At 39.6% G+C, this 21,277-nt stretch overlaps 1 protein-coding gene across 6 annotated transcripts in view; it reads left to right on the top strand.

The window, feature by feature from the left end:
- The first annotated feature begins 1,213 nt into the window (after nt 1–1,213).
- Nucleotides 1,214–21,277, top strand: part of LOC123803731 (lysine-specific demethylase 6A-like) — a 150,205-nt gene continuing 130,141 nt past the window's right edge. For all 6 annotated transcript variants that reach the window (XM_087859306.1, XM_087859310.1, XM_087859311.1 and 3 more), the window contains exons 1-3: nt 1,214–1,747; nt 1,956–2,019; nt 9,397–9,505. In XM_087859306.1, the coding sequence (XP_087715432.1) occupies nt 1,596–1,747; nt 1,956–2,019; nt 9,397–9,505 (325 nt within the window). In that variant the 5' untranslated portion in view covers nt 1,214–1,595. The remainder of the gene's footprint in view (nt 1,748–1,955; nt 2,020–9,396; nt 9,506–21,277) is intronic.

Here is a 21,277-nt window from a genome sequence, read left to right on the forward strand (position 1 = left end):
CCCTCTAGAGTTTTGAGTTCCAAACGGGTTGTGGGAGGACTTTTATGGTTGGTCTTTTATAGAAAACTGACCACAGAACTTGGTAAATGTTCTAAACATGTAAGACAAATATGCTGGATTTATAAATACCATAAGACTATCCTGTCTATATTTAGAACAGACAAGATTGGTTTGTTTTGTTTCCTTCTCTCTGGTTAATATCTGATCTATAATATTTCTCCATATCTGTTACTTCTGTGAGCCTGGTAAGGAACCTTCCTGAGTGAGCCTAGTGTACTACCAGTCTCTCCCCTACCTAGCCTCATCTATTCCTTACCTACAATTCAGCCAATGAGAAACTGTCATCACCCTGAAGCCTTTTTTTTCTAATGGACTTTCATTCAAAAAATTTCTCAATTTTCTCCTTTTTCATAAAATGTTTTTCTTAGTTTGTTGGACTTGCTACAGTTTTGCCCTAAGTTGCATGTTCTGAATCGCAATGCTCTGCTAATGACTTTCATTTTTAAGGTTAACACCACCAACATCTCCCAGTATAAGCTTAACAATTTGATTTTTTCCTTAGTAAGTGAATTGATAAACAGAAAATGTGCAAAACTGTCATCAAGAGAACATCTGAGTTGGAGGAAAGGAAAGCCCTGAAGCGATTCTTTATTCTGAGGGTTGAGGGGCTTTACCTCTTCCCTTTTCGGGTGGTTGAGAAGAAAAATGGTAGAGACACAAGGAGTCGTGGGCCATTACTTCCAGAGGTGCCAAAAGTGCTTGACTCTTTCAAGGTTAAAGGTTGAGTGCCATGCACTACTTACGAATAACACATGTCTTACCAGACTCTGGAAGAGCCCAGCAACCACACAGATCCTCAGTTGCAACGCACATCTATGCATCTTTCACCAGCATTTGCATTCGCCAGAGAATCTGCGCGATTTTACTCTTCCCCTAAGCATCCTACTTTGGCCGTCTTTGCTCTAGACTGACAAGATCTTGGCCCCGCCCTCTCCTATTAGAGTTTACATAACTAGCCCCACCCAAGAGTTCTGTGCGTCTGGTGATTATGCTTTCCCCGACAGACGTGTCCATCAACCAATAAGTTGTAGCAATTGACGGCCCTCCCACCCTCTGTTAGAGGAACGCCTTGTGGGCGGGGCGCAGACAGCTAGCAAGCTCAGTGGAACCACAACTGACGTGCGTCAACAAAGGTCATGTGACACGAACCGGTACGTCAATTGGCGGCGCCGGGCTTGGGGCGGGAGAGGAGGGTGTTACGGGAGATTTGGGGTTCGCCCTGTGACACAATTACAACTTTGTGCTGGTGCTGGCGAAGTTTGAGATTCTAGGAAATACTCCCATTGCTGCGAGGTTCCGCATCTCCTGTTGTCTCCGCCTACTCCGCGATGTGATCCCGTAGCCGAGTCCCGCAGCCCTGGCATCCGCTGCTTTTGCCATCATCTTGGGATTTTTCGTTGCCGTCATCCGGGGTAAGAGGAGACAGCGGCGATAAAGTTGGTGTGCCAGTTTCACGCGAAGAGGGCATTTTTTTTCGAGCTCTTCGCTGGGTGGTGGTGGGTTTCAGCGTTGGACTTTACATTTGTTGTGTACTCATGAAATCCTGCGGAGTATCTCTCGCTACCGCAGCTTCTGCTTTCTGTGATGAGGGAAAGAAAATGGCGGCGGGAAAAGAGATCGGCGAGAGCAAGGAGGGGTCCTCTAGCTTGACAGCAGAAGAGAGGGAGGTGCTCGGCGGATTGGACAGGTACGACCTCCATCATTTTCCCAGCTGATTCCGGGCCGGCTGGCCCTGCTCTCCGGGGAGGCCCAAGTACAGCTTGCCTCGGGTAGTTTTAGAGTGCTTATCTTGGCGCTCTGCGGGAGGCTTCCGCTACCAAGGCCTAGGGCTCGAGAAGGGACGGGGCAGTGTACTTCCGAGAGTGTTAACGAGCTGCGTGTGTTTCTTCCTACAGCCGTCTCTTCGGGTTCGTGAGGCTTCATGAAGATGGCGCCAGGACGAAGACGCTTTTGGGCAAGGTAGGCAATAGAGGGCCGACACTGTCTTCCAATCCGAACCTTGCTCGCTTCCTGCTCCCGCAACCTCCGATACCGATGAGCGCCACTGTGGCTGCGAGCTAAAACAATTTTTTTGCTTTTCTCTCATTCAGGATACCTTGCTTACGTACTTGGGAAATGTTATTTTGTAGCTTGAATAGCCGCCACAGCGGCGCTCTGGGGCTCTGCTTAACAGTTATTTCGGGACATTTTGGTTAGGAGATTTCTGAATCTTAATATCACAGTATAGTGAAGGCAAGCACTTATGAAAATTTCCAACTTACATACTCCTTTTCTCCTGGCGGTTGGCTTGTGATGTGTAATTTTTACTACAAGTTTAGGTTCGCTTCTTATATCCCTAGTTTCAGGTGAGGTAAGTTGAAGGTACTTTACAGCGGTGTAGAATTTATATAAATATTGATTTGTATGTGACCTGAAGTTGTTTACTTGCTTGGATGCAATAGAAGCACTGCTGTGAATGCGATTTTTTGATTCTGGAATATTTTTGGAGTCTTGTTTCCTGTGACTGATACAGACGTGGGAGGATTCCCTCTTCATTTGTATGAAAAGTTGTTGGTGCTGCGTTTAGTTAATGGCTGCTCCTGTCGGCCAAGATGGCGGGAAATGGAGGAGACATGAAGGGGGGAGCTTTGGGAAAGGGAAGAAATATAAACGGAAATAAAGTAATGAGTAGGCCTTACTGTCAGCTGGTGTCGTTTGAAGGTGTTTAGTAATATTTAGCCTCTGTTATTTAAAAGTACAATTTTTAGTATCGTTCTCAAGTTTCAGATTACATTTAAAAGCCTCGATAATGTCCTTATCAACCTGTAGCACATGTCGTTACTCTCATATAAGCTGTTGCACAAAGGCCATGGAGTCTCCGTCTCTGTCATTTTTCATCTCCTGAGCAAAATCTGTCTAAAATGTCCGCTGTCACTTGGCACCGTGAAAGTTGGTTTATGTGCAACGAATAGCTTCTGTCACGTACTTTATTTTCATCGTAAAGGAGGTAGCTATAAATTTGATTAGTTTATGCTGCAATTGCAAAGGAAGTATTAAATACTTTTTATTTTTAAGATATTTTTCTTCCACGTATTTTTATTTGTAGTTTGAATTCCCCTAATCATGATTCTGTAACCCAGTCTCTTTTTTGTATTTAGTTGTTTAGTATAACTAATGACCAGAAACTGAAGTGTAATAATTTTTTTTCAGTAATTGCTGTACATTCATTAGGTATGTAATAATTGCTTCCTTAAAAATGCCACTCCCAATACTGTACTCAGTATGATAGAATGAAAGCAGCGCTGTTACGATCTTAATCTTTTAAAAATTCTAGTAGTTTTAGTAGTTTTTGTTACTTCCAAAGATACACCAACAGGCTAAAATTTTTTTGAATGTTAAGGAAAGTGGTATTTTATATTATAGTGACTTAATCATGTAACTTGGGTCTGATGAAATTTCTTTTACTGATAGTAATTTCTAAAAGAATGGGCAAAGCTATTTGGTTATAATGAAGTAAAGTCAAAGTAATGTAATTTTATGTGGATGTCTGAAAGTACTTGGTGAGAATTTGACATAATTTGTAGGCAGATAAACTCTCACTTTAGACTCCCACTCTTCAGATACTGTGCAGTACTGGAGTTTAAAGAACTGGCTTTTTAATTTTTGTAAAGGTGAGTGTGTCTTTGTCAACTTTAATTACAATCATGTTTTAAATAGGAGATTTCTTTGTGTTTGGTGGAATTGTAGCTTCATAAAACACTGGGTGATTTTTTTTTCTTTTTTAAGATTATTTATTTATTTGACAGAGAGAGTGAGAGAGAGGGAGCGAGTACACACGCATAAATGGGGAGCAACAGGGAGAGGGAGAAGCAGCCTTCCCCTGAGCAGAGAGCCCAGTTTAAGGCTGGATCCCACAACCCTGGGATCATGACCCTAGCCAAGGGCAGACGCTTAACCTACTGAGCCACTCAGGCACCCGAACATTGAGTGATTTTTCTGTTTGTTTAAACAACCATGTTTCAGTAAAAAGGAAATAAAAAATTAACTTCGTTTAGTTTTGAGACTTGTGAATTCCTATATGCTTTTACTTCCTTAACCTTAACATTAAAATAACTTAAGTGAGGGGCGCCTGTGTGGCATAGCGGTTAGGCATCTGCCTTCGGCTCAGGGCGTGATCCCGGCGATCTGGGATCGAGCACCACATCAGGCTCTTCTGCTATGAGCCTGCTTCGTCCTCTCCCACTCCCCCTGCCTGTGTTCCCTCTCTCGCTGGCTGTCTCTATCTCTGTCGAATAAATAAATAAAATCTTTAAAAAAAAAATAAGTGAAATAAAATATAAAATATTCTGAGGTATGGTTCCCTGCTTTTCTTCCCTCCCAGCTCTGTTGAGTTATAATTGACATAAAATAAAACTGCACACATATTTAACATGTACAACTTGGTAAATTTGACATAAGTTTATATGCGTGAGTTCATCATCACAAGATAATAAACATAGTAATTTCCAAGTTTCTTCCCTCCTTTTTGTTTTTTGGGTTTTTAAAAAAACTTTTATTTATTTTTGTGAGAGAGAGAGAGAACAAGCAGGGGGAGGGGCAGAGGGAGAAGCAGACTTCCCAGAGAGCCTGAGGCAGGCCTCGATTCCAGGACCCTGAGATCGTGACGTGAGCCAAAGGCAGACACTTAACCCACTGAACCACTAAGGCATCCCACTCAGGGTGGTTTTTACACTTACTCCACACAGGGGTGTATCAGTAGTAGCATGAATCAATCGTTTTTTCCTTTTAAATAGTGAGAAGTATGTTACTGTCTCATGGAATTCTTCATTTTAATCGCTTCCTTCTTGGTCTCAATATACTAGTGAAATAGTTACTTGGAAAGTTTGACACCATGTATCTTCAAACTGTTTATTTTTATTTATTTAAGTAAACTGCCCCCAGCGTGGGATTGGAGCTCATGACTCCCAAGATCAAGAGTCCCATGCTGCACCAAACCTGTATTTAATATTCTTTCCACCTTGACATTCATGTCTTTGAGGGTACTTTAGTCCAAAGGCTAGTTTCGTTGATTTAAAGTAAAGTAAAATAGGGACACCTGGGTGGCTCAGTTAAGTATCTGCCTGCAGCTCAGGTCATAATCTCAGGGTCCTAGGATCCAGCCCAGGGTCAGGCTCCCTGCTCAGCGGGGAGTCTGATTCTCCTTCCTCTGCCTCTCTCCCACCACCTCTTGTGCTGTATCTCTGTCTCCCATAAAAAATAAAACATCCTGTAAATGTATACGTTAGAATGGTTATAATCGAATACTCTTAAAATTCTATAATGGGGGGGGGCGCCTGGGTGGCTTAGTTGGTTAAGCATCTGCCTTGGGCTCAGGTCATGATCCCAGGGTCCTGGAGTCGAGCCCCATATCGGGCTCCTCTGTTGGGAGCCTGCTTCTCCTTCTACCACTCCCCCTGCTTGTGTTCTGTATCTCGCTGTGTCTCTCTCTGTCAAATAAATAAAATCTTTAAGAAAAAAAATGTGTAACGTAAGAATTTTTATAGGATTGGCATATAATACACACTGTTGAGTGTTTCCGTTTAAAAATAAATTAGTAATACAGCATATATTGTTTTTAGTGAATAAAGTAAGCTGAAAACAGCTAGTAGTTGCTTAGAGTTTTGGAGCTACTGTATGAGCTTAAGTAAGTTGCAGTTTAACCCATACTGACATTTAATATTAATGTGTTTTAACTTCTATTTATAATATAGTGTGTCATTATTCAAACCTTTATAGAAATTATCAACGATGACTTAATGCGCTTTGGAAAATGTTTCAGGTTTTGTTTTTGTTAGGGCAAAGAGTAAAGTATAATTAAAATATTACTGTTGCAGCATTTCTTTAATCTGTCTCAGAGAAGGATTGCCTAAGAATCTATTGCTATTGTTTACTTAGAAGTATCATTTATCAGTTTTTAGTTTGATCTTGATAATCTGTTACTGAAACATTTTGGTGTTTTTGGTAATTCTGTTAATTGATAGATTAATAGAGAAGTCAAGTTTAAATGTTGAACGTTGTGTGTGCTTTTTGCTGTGGGGGACATTTTTAGAGTAGTTGATTTTAAAAAGTTTTTGGGAAATGGAAGTAGCTTAAAATTTACTGATGTATGTATTTTTCTAAATTTGATTTGCTTTCATGGAGAAAAATTTACTAAAGTGATTTTATTTTTTAATTCTTTTAAGATTTATATATTTGTCAGAGACAGAGCACAAGCAGAGGGAGAGGCAGGCAGAGCACGCCGGGGGAGAGGCAGGCTCCTTGCCGAGCAAGGAGCCTGACTCTTGGCTGGATCCTGACCTGAGCCAAAGGCAGCTACTTAACCTATTGAGCCACCCAGGCATCCCCTAAAGTGGTTTTAGAAATGTTTTTTTGTTGTGTAATATTGGAATGGAGTGATAGTGAAGATAATTTTACATTACATACATCTGATGTTTGGTGACATTTACACATATGTTTATTTCTAGTTTTTAAAGATTATTGTTTGACTTTAAATAGTGGCCATAGAAGGGGTCCCTGGGTGGCTCAGTCATTAAGCTTCTGCATTCTGCTCAGGTCATGATCTTGGGATTGAACCCCAGAGTCGGCTCCCTGCTTGGTGGAAAGCCTGCTTCTGCCTCTCCCACTCCCCTGCTTGTGTTCCCTCTCTCTCTGTCAAATAAATAAATAAAATCTTTTAAAAAAATAGAGGCCATGGAAATAAAGTCAGGTTATGTTGTTTAGAAATTAGGTCTTTGGGGCAACTGCCTGGCTCAGATGGAAGAGTTTAGGACGCTTAATCTCGGGATTGTGAATTAGACCCCCATTTTGGGAGTAGAGATTACTTAAATTATTAAACTTAAAAAAAAGTAGAATTAGGTCTTTAATGATGGATTAAACAAACCAACATACAGCCTTTACCCTTGGCCTCATTTAAAGAAAGAAAAAATACATACATAGTTCTCATACAACACTATTATTATACTATTCATTATATTCTCAGTTCTATACCTTTCATTCCTGCTACTTATTCTGTAACTGGAAGCCTGTACCTCCCACTCCCCATCACCCATTTTCTCCATTTTGCTCTCTTCCCTTCTGGCAACTTGAGTTTGTTCTCTGTAATATGAGTCTGTTTTGGTAGGCTAGTAATAGTTTTCAGGTATTCTCTAAAATTATAAAGTATTAAGTTTTGTATCTTGAATTCTTTTTCTTTTCTTTTTTTTAAGGTTTATTTACTTATGCGTTTATTTGAGGTAGAGAGAGCGCACACGAGCAGGGTGAAGAGCAGAGGGAGAAGCAGACTTCCTAATGAGTGGGGAGCCCCATATGGGGCTGATGACATTAGCTAAAGGCAGACACTTAACTTGACTCAACCACCACGTGCTCCTGTATTTTGTATTCTAACCATCTGCCAGATAGAAATTATAGGTGCTTGAATACTGCTTGAATAAGAAAAGATCTTGAAATTTTGTATCTACAAATGATAGCAATTTCTGGAATCTAAGTGTAGATTTCAGATTTTCAGTTATTTTCAGTATTATAATTTGGTATTTATGCATATGCAGATAGCTAAGAGAATGATAAACTGAAAGCAGTTCTCTTAAATCTCTCTTTTTTTTTAAAGGTTTTATTTTAAGAGAGAGATGGCACAGGACAGCTGGGGGGGGGGGCAGAGGTAAAGAGAGAGAATCCTAAGCAGACTCCCCACGGAGGAGTGGTTGCCTCCAGGCTTGACCCTTTTGTTGTGGTTACTCTAAATATATCATGTATTATGAGGGACTTAATTAGGAAATTCTTTTATTGGGAAGATTGAAACATTTTGAAGGATAGCTTGGTTTTTTCAAAGGGCAAAGTAAAGAAATGCTAAATCCACATTGTGTCCTAAGCAATACAACAGTTTCAAATTAAAATTTTTATATCAGGTTTTTGTTGTAAAGATTGAGACAGGAAGAAGTTAAGTTTTCAAGATCTCCTGTGGTTGCTGACAGCTCTGCTTTAGAACGCTGTTCTTTCAGATGTTTTAGTGCAAAATCTTCATTTCGTCCATCTGCAAACTTGGAAGTTCAGAAAGATTGGGTTCTATATTATTTTTCTCTCTAAAGTATAAGAGGTTGTGCGTATGTGTTTTGGGCTGAGATAATGTTAGAATTACTATGTTTGAAATATGAAGATCAGGGAGAAAACAGTTGAAACGTAATATATATATATGGTAGTCTAAAAGTTACTGTAATTTTTTTGCAAAAACAGTGGTTGATTAGTACAAATGGTAGCTACCCTATCCGGTAGAAATGTATTGTGATGCATGAATTTTTCATGTTATGTGTAATCTTAAATTGTATAATAGAAAAAGTTAGGGGTGCCTGGGTGGCTCAGACGGTTAAGCATCTGTCTTCAGCTTGGGTCATGATCCCAGGGGCCTGGGATCACCCTGCATCGGGTTCCTGCTTAATAGGGAGCCTGCTTCTTCCTCTCCTTCTGCCATTTCTTCCGCTTGTGCCATCTGGCACTCTCTGTCAAATAAAATCTTAAAAAAGAAAAAAAAAAGTAAAAAGAAATAAAAAGAAATGGATGAAGTTAATGTTAATATCTTTATTTAATCTAAAAATCCAAAATGTAACTTTAATATGGTTAACATATTATTAGTGATTTTTTTTTTTAAGATTCTATTTATTTATTTATTTGTGAGGGAGGGGGGAGTGAGAGCTCACACAAGGTAGGGAAGGGGGCGGGAGAGGGGGAGGGAGAGGAGAAGCAGGCTCCTCACCAATCAGGGAGGCTGCTGTGGGGCTGGATCCCTCACCTGGGCTTATAACCTGAGCAGAAGGCAGACGCTTAACCAACTGAGCCACCTAGGCTCCCCTTATTAGTGAATATTTTATACCTTTTTTATACATGCAGTCTTGAAATCTGTTGTATAATTTATTAAAATTACAGTATATCTCAATTTGGACTTGCCACTTTCCAAAAATTCGAAAATCCCAGGTTTTTACTGGCTACTGAAATGCTGTAGTCCTTTTTGCCCATGCGTATTTGAAAGTAGTGTTTTGTATGAACAAACACCAAAGTAATTGCTTAGATCTCTAACTCATAAAAAGTCATTAAGGAACTCCTATATTATCTTATTTGACAGGTCTTATTCCCCCATTTTTATAAGGGAAAGCACCTAGTAAAGTGACTCCATTAATAAATACTAAAAATGCTACTTTTCAGGAATTAAATCATGAATTTGTGGTAGAAGTGATGTATTGATTGCTTGGATTCTTGTAAATATACATTCTCTCAAAAAGGATGCAGTTATGATATTTCCTGTCCCTTAATGCTTATATTTTTCATTTCTAGGCTGTTCGCTGCTATGAATCTTTAATCTTAAAAGCTGAAGGAAAAGTGGAATCTGATTTCTTTTGTCAGTTAGGTCACTTCAACCTCTTATTGGAAGATTATCCAAAAGGTAATATTTTTCTTTTTAAAAGTTTTGCTTGATTTATGTATGCAGATTGTTTTTATTTTTTGTCACGGACAAATTGTTTTTATTTTTTTGTCACGGACACTTAACTACTGTTTTTTAATCTCTCTTAAATACGTTAAACAATGAAAAAGAAAGTAGAGTAGGTAAAAATGTGAAATTTTTATGTAATTTCATATAAATACTAAGTTCGATCATTCCATAAAACCTTTTTTTTTTTTTTTAAGGTTTTAGTTATTTGTCAGAGAGCGAGAGCACACACAAGCAGGGGGAACAGCAGGCAGAGGGAGCAGCAGACTCCCTCCTGGGTAGGGAGCCCAATCCGGACCTCGATCCCATGTCCCTGTGAAATCATGACCTGAGCTGAAGGCAGATCCTTAACGGACTGAGCCACCTAGGCGTTCCCGTTCCATAAAACTCTTTAACAGCTTACAGTGTGCATGGGTATTCTGCTTGTTCTTGTGAAAATCTGTGTGTTCTTTAAGATGTTATCGGTAACATATTTAGTTTGATATCTTTGTTTATAAGTACAAAGGTGGACATGCTATAGAAAGAGTAAGTCTGGACAGTTTTCCAACATCACCAGAGCTGTTCTTAATTTTAAGAAGTGTCTTTACAAATTTAACTCAGTTCTGACACTATATACCTGGAAATGGTACAATATCACAGGTAAAGGACTTACTCATACATGACAGACCCATTTCAGATGCCAGTTGTGAGTCAAGGGTGTTACCTGTGCTACTTATCAACCACCTGTAAATCATAGGTTCCACAACCCCCTCCTTGTGTTAGATTAGAATGACTCACAAAGCTCAGGGAAACATTTATTAATTTATTGTAAAGGATGTTATAAAGGCTATGGATGAACAGCCAAATGAAGAGGAATATAGGGTAAGGTAGTAGACGTATCTTGAGCTCAGGAACTTCTTTCCCTGAGAAACCAGGGGTGTATTTACCAAATCAGAATCTTACAAACTTCTCTAATTCCGGTGTTCACAAGTTTATTATAAAGCTGAATTTGCATCCTTTTCCCCACCATCCCAGCTTCATTTTGAGGCTATTCTCAAGTTATCCCTAGCAAGAATTCTGTTGAGCTCAAAAGAGCCTCCTACAAAATACAAAAGCCACTCTTACCTAGACCTAGGAAATTCAGAGTTTTTTAGGGGTTCTCTGCCAAGAACAGGGGCAGAAACCAAAATTTTTTTTATTCTGCAAACACAAATAATATTTCACTTCTTTGTTCTTGATTTTATTTAAAGCTGTCCATTTTGGTTTGAAAATATTTGAAAATCCACCTTCATCATGTTATTATATAATAATACAGATAATCAAATGTAAGTTTGAACTTTGAAGAACATTTTTCACTTAGTATTTTTTTTTCTCAGAAATAAAGGAGATTGGAGAGCCTTGGTGGCTTAGTCCGTAAGTGTCTGCCTTTTGCTCAGGTCATTATTCTGGGATTGAGCCCCACATTGGGCTCCCTGTTCAGCAGGGAGCCTCCTTCTCCCTCTCCAGCTCCTTCTGCTTGTGTTCCCTCTCACTATCTCTCTCTGTCAAATAAATAAAATCTTAAAAAAAAAAAAAAAGTGGAGAGATAAATAATAAGTTAATCTTTTAAGATATGTGCTTTTCCTAGTTCTAAAATGCTGAGCAAGACTGTTATTCATTTAGTTAACAGTTACTTTGCAGATGCTTTTCCTCTTTACCAGATAATCTCTACATCAGAGAAGAACCATCCTATAAATAAGAGCCTGCTAAATTTTTTTTTTTAAGATTTTATTTTTTTGAGAGAGAGCTTGAGTGGGACGAGGGGCAGGCAGAGGGAGAAGCAGGCTCCCCGCTAAGCAGGGAGCTCTATGTGGGGCTCTAACTCAGGACCCTGGGATCATGACCTGAGCTGAAGGCAGATGCTCAACTAACTGAGCCAGCCAGGCACCCCAGAGTCTGTTAAATTTTTGATAGTAAATATTGTGGCTGAATGGAGTGGAGATGTTAAGATTTTCAGCAAATGTATTTAGGAGAAACAGCTGGATGATTGTTTTTGGACTAGAGTAAAGAGTTGGTGGTATGTTACTTTGGTGCTTCGGCAACAGAGTTTATTGTGTGCCACGCTTTTTGTTTGGGGGGGGAAAGTAGTTTTCCTTCTATCCTGATTTCAGTGAGATGACATCCTTCTCCTCCCATAATAAAAGACTTAAGAGAAAAACGAACAAGTTTATTAAGATGCGTATGTTAAGTACATGTAGGCAAGATACCCAGGAGAACTGAGTTAGTATATGATATGCCCTAAGCTCCCAGGTCAAGCTCAGCAAAAGGCAAAAATAAAATAATGGGTAATAAGAAGGCCAGCTGTGGAAGTTGACCAGCTAAAGCACTTTAAACAAGAAAGTTTTGTTACGCAGATTTACTTCAATGCCTTCTACCATGAGAAAAATTTCTTGTGATTTAAATTTTTCTCTTGAGCTGAGACGTTGACACAAATGGAGATTTAAATATAAGTTTTCCTTACAAAAGAGTAACTTCTAACTCCTAGTATGTTTTTGCAGCTTTCTTTGTATTAATTCTTTCTAAAAATAATCAGTGAATAGAATCGTTATGCCCAAGAGTCATATTTTAGGGTGGTATATTTTAATCTCAGTCATAAATTAAGCCAATAACTGGGGAGAGGGGTAGACAGATGGGGTAACTGGGAGATGGACATTAAGGAGGACATGTTAGAGGTGTTATGTTAAGACTGATGAACACTGACCTCTACCTCTGAAACCGGTAATACAATATATGTTAATTAGAAAAAAATTTTAAAAACTTAAGCCATTAACTTTTACCACTGAAATGCTATTTTGGTATACTTTATGAGACATGTAATATGTGTATTTATAATCCATATGCAACTTCATTATTTAGAAATGTTTTAAATTAATAGATTTATGTATTTCCCTGGACGTTTGCCTATTCTGTAGATTGGACAGTAGTAATATAGCAGCTTTACAAATGCTAAACAAAAATTTTATTGATGGAAATGAGTTTCACTCCAGTACATAATTCTTACTAAAAAAACACTTTCTTTTTCATAATTTTTTTTTTAAGATTTTATTTATTTATTTGAGAGAGAACACCAGTAGGGAGAGGCAGAGGGAGAAAGAAAGGGAGAAGCAGCCTCTCTGCTGAGGAGGGAGCCCAATGTGGGGCTGGATCCCAGGATGCTGTGATCGTGACCCGAGCTGAAGGCAGATGCTTAACTGACTGAGTCACCCAGGTGCCCCATGCGTTATCTTAATCATAAGGTAACTGGGGCACAAGGGTGTCAGAGCGCTTGGCTCTGGGGTTCCCAGACAGACTGGCTCCACCCTGCACCACTGATACAATCTAAAGGCAGAAACTAGTGGTAATGAAACAAAAGAATTTATTTCAGTGAGGCTAATGCCAGCAGGCTGGGTCCCAGGACCCATAGGCTCCTGGAGGACTAGACAAGAAGGCCCTGGACTTCACGAAAAATGGAAATCAGACACAAGCCAGCAGGAGATGAAAGCACGATTTATTGCATATGTATATATGCAGAGAGAGAGAGATTGAGAGATAAGGATGGAGCATCCTGGAGATTCAGAAGGGAAAAGAGCATGAGTCTCATCTTTACTTGGGATCTGGGGTTTTATTGGCAATTGTAGTCTGGTGCATGTGTCCTCTTAGGCATCCAGGAGCTGGTGAGAACAGGATAGGGATCAGATGTCCTCCACAAATCACTCATTCCCTGAATTTGGGTCTTGGCAGTCAAAGTGTTTGTGGAGTCCCTGGTCTTGAAGAACGTTTATGACAACTCTTCCTGGTAACTCCTTAGATATTATCTGTTATGCTGGAAGACTCTAAAGGTACCATTATCCCTTTGTCCCTTACAAGGAGGATATACGCTATTTTCATTATAAGTCATGGGTAGAGTGGTGTGGGGGGGTTCAGATCTGAGAAAGAACAGAATCCGGGGAAGAAAGGGGTTCCTTCTGTTTCCCTGTCTAAAGGCCAACATTGGGAAGACTGCAGAAAAAGAATGTTTCCAAAGTGCTGAAAATACTTCTGGGTTTATATAAGAAAAATGTTGGTACATGCAAGTGGGCAGTAAAGGTCATGTCGATCATTGTCTTGGGGTCAGTCATGGTGTTTTTGCTGGCTCAAGGCAGTCCTGTTGCTTGAGGGGCTAGTTTCAGTTTGCATCACAAGATGCTTTGTGGGCAAAGTTGTTTGCCTGTGTGAAGAGGAGATCTGAAAAGAACTTAATCAGTTGGGAAGTCCAGTCAGGTGAGAATGGAAATAGTTGAAGTCCTGTTTCATTAATTTCCTTAATCTTAAAAATTTAAGATTTTTAAATATAAATTTGAGAGCAAATAACAAAAACCCCTTAATTGAAATTACATAGAGATTGTCTTTGTTATCAGTAGGTATTCAGTTTATAACTATTTTTAATTTCTTAAAGCTTTAAGGCTGATAAATTGTTAATTTTTTATTTAAAAAGGAGGAGGAAATCTTGTGCAGATAGTATTTGTCTAGGATGTGAATAAAAAATTCAGAACAATTTGTTTCGAAGTTTTGTTTTCTCCTTGGTGAGGATACGGTTTGAGCATGTGGTAAATTAGCTATTGGATAGCGTTGGCTTCAGTGCTTTGATTCCCATATATTCACTGCTGGGGAGACTAAGCTCTATGTCAACAGTGACTGACTACGTTTGTTAAAATGGTGCTGGCAGGCCATGTCCGAGGACCCAGAAGAGGTCCCCCAGAACCTGCCAACAGGGTCCCTGGCCACATGCAAGCGGCCCCTCTTGAGATGTTTTAAAAAGGTGGTTTTATTAAAGCACAGGTACAAGACACATGAGCAGAAAGAGCTGTCCCGGGATTGTGATGGGTGACTTGATTATATACTCTTAACTTGAGAGGGTTTTGGGGATAGCATAAGCCGTTAAGGAATTTGGAAGCAAGTCTTCCAGGACCCTTGAGGAGCTAGTTGCTGTTACGATAAGGTAATTTATAACCGTCCAGTAAACATTAGTCACGAGACCCTTTTCATGTGTATAAATAGCGGACCATATGTTTGAAGGATGATTGCTAATATAGCACAGGCAGGGTAGAGATAAGGGAAGTTTCTAAAGGGATTTTTGTATGTTAAAAAAAAGACTTGACAGGATCCAAGAGGTGGGGCTAATGGCAAGCTAGAGTTGCCTTTGCCTCTGGCAAAGTATTAACAGTAAGGCAGTTGTGAGTTCCTAGAGGAAGGTTACTCCACTTATCTCAAGCTGCAAGTTGTAAGGAACTTTAATTTTTTTCTACACTTCTTTTGTATTTGTCCTCCACATCATATATTAGAATATTTATTCTAAGAATTGACAAATGCGAAGGGGCGCCTGGGTGGCACAGCGGTTAAGCGTCTGCCTTCGGCTCAGGGCGTGATCCCGGCGTTCTGGGATCGAGCCCCACATCAGGCTCTTCCACTATGAGCCTGCTTCTTCCTCTCCCACTCCCCCTGCTTGTGTTCCCTCTCTCACTGGCTGTCTCTATCTCTGTCGAATAAATAAATAAAATCTTAACCGCATTAGTCAAATCTTTTTTTTTTTTTATCTGTGAGCTCATGCCATCTGGGAGCTGGAAAGACACTAAAGGTGGTAGTGATATGTTTTTGGAATGTGTTGTGTTGTTGGGTTCTGGAGCCCACAGCTAAGAAAGAATTCTTGAGACTCAAAGTATAGCGGTAGAACCAGGGGCAGAAAGAGCTGCACTGAGGTCCTGAGGTGTGACTGATACAAATTTGGGAATTGGGGGAAATAAGGAAAAGGGAGGTTTTTAAAGGAATTTCTCATGTTAAAGAAGACTCAAGGTCTACTGGAGGCCTTACTATTAGGCTAAGGTTGCTTTCCCTTCTAGCAAGGCACTAACCTTTAAGGGTTGGAAGTTTCTTAGAGGAATGTTACGCTCTGTCTGCCTCAAGTATTTGTCAGTGGGTTGTAGGTTATAAGAACATTGAAATTTATTTACATTCCCTTCCTCTTTGGGTCTTAAAGGCCAAATAACTAGGAATTCTGATATCTGAGAGTATGAAAAGATAAACATCCCATCCAAGACAATAGGTAATTTGCCCTTCTTTTGTGATTGATCCTACTTAGGCACTCTGAGGTTTGAATAGTGTGTGTCCTCATTGGTGAGGTGCATCTCCTTCCATAGTTGGGTGAATCTAATGCTGGTCTCTTCCCTAAATGCCATCCTAGACAAACCTGTAATAGACACACACCATAGAAACACCTAATAATATTTTACCTGCTCTCTGGGCACCCATTAGCTCCATCAAGTTGATGCATAAAATTGATGATCCTAAGTGCTGTTCAGGTTGTCTTGTATTTTTTCTTGCATCAATTTGAGTAAATTGTGTCTCAGAATTTTTGCTTTCATCTAGGTTATCAAATTTGTGTGTGTAGAGTCATATTTCTTTTTCCTCCATTTAAGGACATACACTCGGTAGTGTATTTCATTTTTGATGTTAATCCTTTCTGTTTGTGTTCTCTTTTTCCTTAGGTAGCCTTGTTAAAGTCCTGCCAGTTCTGTTCTTTTTAAAGAACTAACTTTTGGCTTTGTTGATTTTTGGCTTTGTTGATTTTTGGCTGCATTCTTACTGTTTCTTCTTCAGCTTACCTTGGATTTAATTTTCTTTTCTTTTCTTTTCTTTCTTTCTTTCTTTCTTTCTTTCTTTCTTTCTTTCTTTCTTTCTTTCTTTCTTTCTTTCTTCTTTCTTTCTTTTCTTTCTTTTCTTTCTTTTCTTTCTTTCTTTCTAAGATTTTATTTATTTGACAGAGAGAGAGACAGCCAGAGAGAGAGGGAACACAAGCAGGGGAGAGTGGGAGAGGAAGAAGCAGGCTCCCAGCGGGGGAGCATGATGTGGGGCTCGATCCCAGAACGCCGGGATCATGCCCTGAGCCAAAGGCAGACGCTTAACGACTGAGCCACCCAGGAGCCTCTAATTTGCTTTTCTTTCCTAGTTTTTTCTTTAGCTGATTGATTTTAGATTATTGCTAATACATGCATTGATTGCGCAACTGCTAAACACTGCTTTTGCTGCATCTCACAGATTTTCAGTAGTGGTATTTTTTATTTCATTTACTTCAAAATAATTTTTAATATCTCTTGAGAAATCTCAATAAATTTCTTCTTTAACCCATGTATTATTTAGAAGTTTAATCCCTGTCTGTTTTGCAACTATCTTTGTGTTGTTGATTTTTAAAATTTCTTTATAGTCATGTAATTTCTTTTGTGTTTGTTGTGTTTTCTGGTCCAGAACATGGTGTATCTTGGTGGAATTTCCATGTGAGCTTGAGAAGAATGTGTGTTCTGCTGTTGTTAAATGGTGTCGTCTGTAGGTCATCTGTGATACCCAGTTGATTGATGGTGTTGCTGAGTTTAACTGTGTTCTTGCTGATTTTTTTTCCTGCTGGATCAGTCCAGTTTGGTGGACAGGTTTTGAAGTCTCCGCTTGTGATTGTGGATTCATATATTTCTCATTTCAAGTCTATTAGTTTTTGCCTCCTGTGGTCTGATCAATGTTATTAGGTACATGCTTGTTAAGGATCATTATGTGTTCTTGGAGAATTGACCCTTTTACCATTTTAATGCCTTTCTTTATTTTATGTAACTTTCCTAGCTTTGAAATCTCTGTCTAAAGGTAACATAGCTACTCCTGCTTTCTTTTGATTGGTGATCACGTGGTATGTTTTTCTCCACCCGTTTACTTTTTATCTTAGAAGTCTTTATATTTACATGGATGGCACTGGAGGAGATAATGCTAAGTGAAATAAATCAAGCAGAGAAAGACAATTATCATATGATTTCTCTCATCTATGGAACATAAGAACTAGGAAGATCGGTAGGGGAAGAAAGGGATAAAGAAAGGGGGATAATCAGAAGGGGGAATGAAGCATGAGAGACTATGTACTCTGAGAAACAAACTGAGGGCTTCAGAGGGGAGTGGGGTGGGGGAATGGGATGACTGGTGATGGGTAGTAAGGAGGGCACGTTATTGCATGGTGCAGTGGGTGTTATATGCAACTAATGAATCATTGAACTTTACATCAGAAACCAGGGATGTACTGTATGGTGACTAACATAATACAATAAAAAAATAAAAAAAAAAGTCTTTATATTTAAAGTAGGTTTCTTGTATATTACATGTAGTTGGTTCTTGGTTTTTGATCCATTCTCACAATCTCTTAATGATACCGGAAAGATGTTGGGGTTCTGTGTCAACAGCAAGAAAGAATCCTTGAGACAAAGATGGTTTTATTAAAGCATGGGGACAGAACCCAGGGACAGAAAGAGCTGCATTGGGGTCAGGAAGGAGGAGTGGCTCCCCCTCTCCTCCATTGTATACTTTCCAGTTGGTAGGGGGGCTAGGGACCAAACCTCCAAGGTTTTTTGGAAGCAGGTTTTCAGGACCTGAAAGGGGTTACTTATTGTTAGGAAAAAGTCATTTATTACTGTTTAGTAAATATTCAGTCATGAGGCCCTTCAGGTAAGGATCAGTGGCTTGGTTATATGCTTGGGGAATGTTTGCCAACATGTCTCTTAGGGATTAGAGAGAAAGGAAGTTTCTAAAGGATTTTTTTTTTTAAGATTTTGCTTATTTATTTGAGAGAGAGATGAGAGAGCGAGGATGAATGGGGTGAGGGGCAGAGGGAGAAGCAGACACCCTTCTGAGCAGGGACCCCCCCCCCCCCACTATTTACCAGTTGCGGAGCTCCGTCTGGGATTGACCTGAGCTGAAGGCAGCTGCTTAACTGAGCCAGCCAGATGCCCCTCCAAAGGGTTTTTATATGTTGAGGTAGACTTGGGGTTTGGAATAATGTTAAGCTAAGATTGCCTTCTGCCTTAGCAAAGTATTAACATCAGAGGCAGCTGAACTCTCACAGGAGTGTCAGTCTATTTCAAGGACTTGTCAGTGGGTTTTAGGCAGTAATTTAATTTTTTTGTTTTGCTTTGTTTTCCACATCATTAATTTGTGCATCTAGACCATTGATATTCATAGTAGTTATTGATACAGTTAGATTAATAGCTGCCATATTTGTTACTATTTTGTCTTTATTGCCTTTATTCTTTGTTCCTATTTTTGTCTTCCATACTTTCTGCCTTTTGTGATTGTAAATGATTGCATTTTTTCTGCTATCTTACCACTTTTTAAAAAATGTTTTGAAATGGCTGTCCTAGAGTAATCATTGTAGATTTATAAGTAAACCATGTCAACTTTCAAATAATGCTGCTTTGTACCATGAGCATGTTATGGTAAAGTAATCCCAGTTTCTCCTCCTGTCCTTTGTGTCATTGATGACATTCATGTTATATATAGGCAGTCCGCAATTTACTCTGGTTTGATTTTAGATTTTTTGTCTTTGTAATCATGCAAAAAATAATACAATAGAAGTTGTATTTGAAATGATCAGTAGGGGAAGAAAGGGATAAAGAAAGGGGGGGTAATCAGAAGGGGGAATGAAACATGAGAGACTATGGACTATGAGCAACAAACTGAGGGCTACAGAGGGGAGGGGGGGTGGGGAACGGGATAGACCAGTGATGGGTAGTAAGGAGGGCACATATTGCATGGTGCACTGGGTGTTATACACAACTAATGAATCATCGAGCCTTACATCGAAAACCGGGGATGTACTGTATGGTGACTAACATAATATAATAAAAAATCATTATTAAAAAAAAAAAAAAAAGAAGTTGTATTTGAATTTTGAACTTGGATCTTTTCCCAGGGTAGAGATATACGCTAATGATGTGATGTGGGGCTCTGAGCCAATGGTCAAAAAATTTTTGAGATGCTATTGGTACAAAGATTTTTTTATTAAAGCATGGGGACAGGAGCCTTGGCAGAAAGACCTGTGCTGGGATTGTGAGTGATTGATTACGTACTTTTAAGTTGGGAGGGGTAGAGATAAAGGGAGTTTCTAAAAGGATTATCACAGGTTAAAGAAGACTTAGAGGATCCTGGAGATCTGGCTGTTACTGGGCTAAGGGTACTTTTTGCCTCTAGCAAAGCATTAACTTTAAAGGCACTTGTGAGCTCCTTGAGGAGGGTCGTACCCTGTGTATCTGAAGTATTCATCAGTGAGCTGCAAGTTGTAAGGAAATTTAATTTTATCTACGTTTCTTTTGCCTTTGTTCTCTTCCTCAGTAAGATCCTTTCATGTGCTACTGGGCAGCTGCAGTTCTTACCAAATGTTTTCCCTACTCATTACCATTTACCAAATAACCAAACAGCATTTGATGGCAAGCAGGTGATTTATTCAGATTTATTCTCTCTCCAGAGAATGGAGAAGAGGAGCTCACGTTCTAAAGGCACCTTCATTCATTCATTCATTTTTCTTTTTTATTTATTTTTTTTAAGATTTTATTTATTTGACAGAGAGAGACAGCCAGCGAGAGAGGGAACACAGGCAGGGGAAGTGGGAGAGGAAGAAGCAGGCTCCCAGCGGAGGAGCCTGATGTGGGGCTCAATCCCAGCACTCTGGGATCACGCCCTGAGCTGAATGCAGACACTTAATGACTGAGCCACCCAGGCGCCGCTAAAGGTACCTTCTTAATTAGGTCTCATGGTTGTGGTTTTTGGGTTAGGGTGATTTAGGGACTGGTAAGCAAGCTGACCTAGAATTTTTTTGGGAGAAGCAGCTTGGGATCAGAATCAAGAGTGTGACCTCTTTTCTTCCCTTAAGTGGATGCAGTTGGTTCTGTCATATTACTGGTGTTTTTTTTTTTTAAATAACAATTAAATGGTAATATCTGGAGGACATCGTCAAGCATCTAAACAGATGAAACTGGTTGAAAGGTGGGTAATGGCACTTGATTGGAGCATGTCATTTCTGGCAACCAAACTTAGTTTCTGGTTGCAAGTATCACCTGTCAGCAGGGTTGGAAAACCTTTATTTATTGTGGCTTGTTTGGAGCTTTTTAAAAAGTGAGTCTCTGGTGAACACAGCAGGCCAAACATTCTAATCAGCCATGAGATCATGAGGGTAAACAGCCAGTATACCAACACCTTTCTGTACCCATATAATCATCAAAACCATCTGTTTTTCATTGTGGTATTTAATAAATTGTTTGAGGTATTCAGCACCCTGTTATATATCTTATTTTTAAGTGACTCACAACGCTGAGGTCAAGACCTGAGCTGAGCGGTGCCTGGGTGGCTCAGTGGTTAAGCATCTGCCTTCGGCTCAGGGCGTGATCCTGGCGTTACGGGATCGAGCCCCACGTTAGGCTCCTCCGCTGAGAGTCTGCTTCTTCCTCTCCCACTCCCCCTGCCTGTGTTCCCTCTCTCACTGGCTGTCTCTGTCTCTGTCAAATGAATAAATAAAATCTTTAAAAAAAAAAAAAAAAAAGACCTGAGCTGAGATGTAGAGTTGGACACTTACCTGACTGAGCAACCCAGGTGCCCCTCAGCACTTCATTATAAAATATGCCTTGTGCTAGATTTTGGCCAACTTTATAAAGCCTAATGTGAGTGTTCTGAGCACATTTAAGGTAGGCTAGGCTAGGCTCTTATGTATGGCAGGTTGGGTATGTTAAATGGATTTTTGACTTACAATAGTTTCAACTTAGAGTGGGCCTATTGAACATAACTCTGTAAGTTGTAGAAGATCTGTATGTTTATATGTGTGTATGTAAGACATAAAAACCATACGTAATCAAAACCATACGTATTTTGAATGGTTATCTTTTAGATCAGTTAGTATGA

Source organism: Ursus americanus, chromosome 37 (assembly GCF_024610735.1).
Source record: "Ursus americanus isolate L20-20 chromosome 37, mUrsAme1.1.p, whole genome shotgun sequence".
Taxonomy (NCBI): domain Eukaryota; kingdom Metazoa; phylum Chordata; class Mammalia; order Carnivora; family Ursidae; genus Ursus; species Ursus americanus.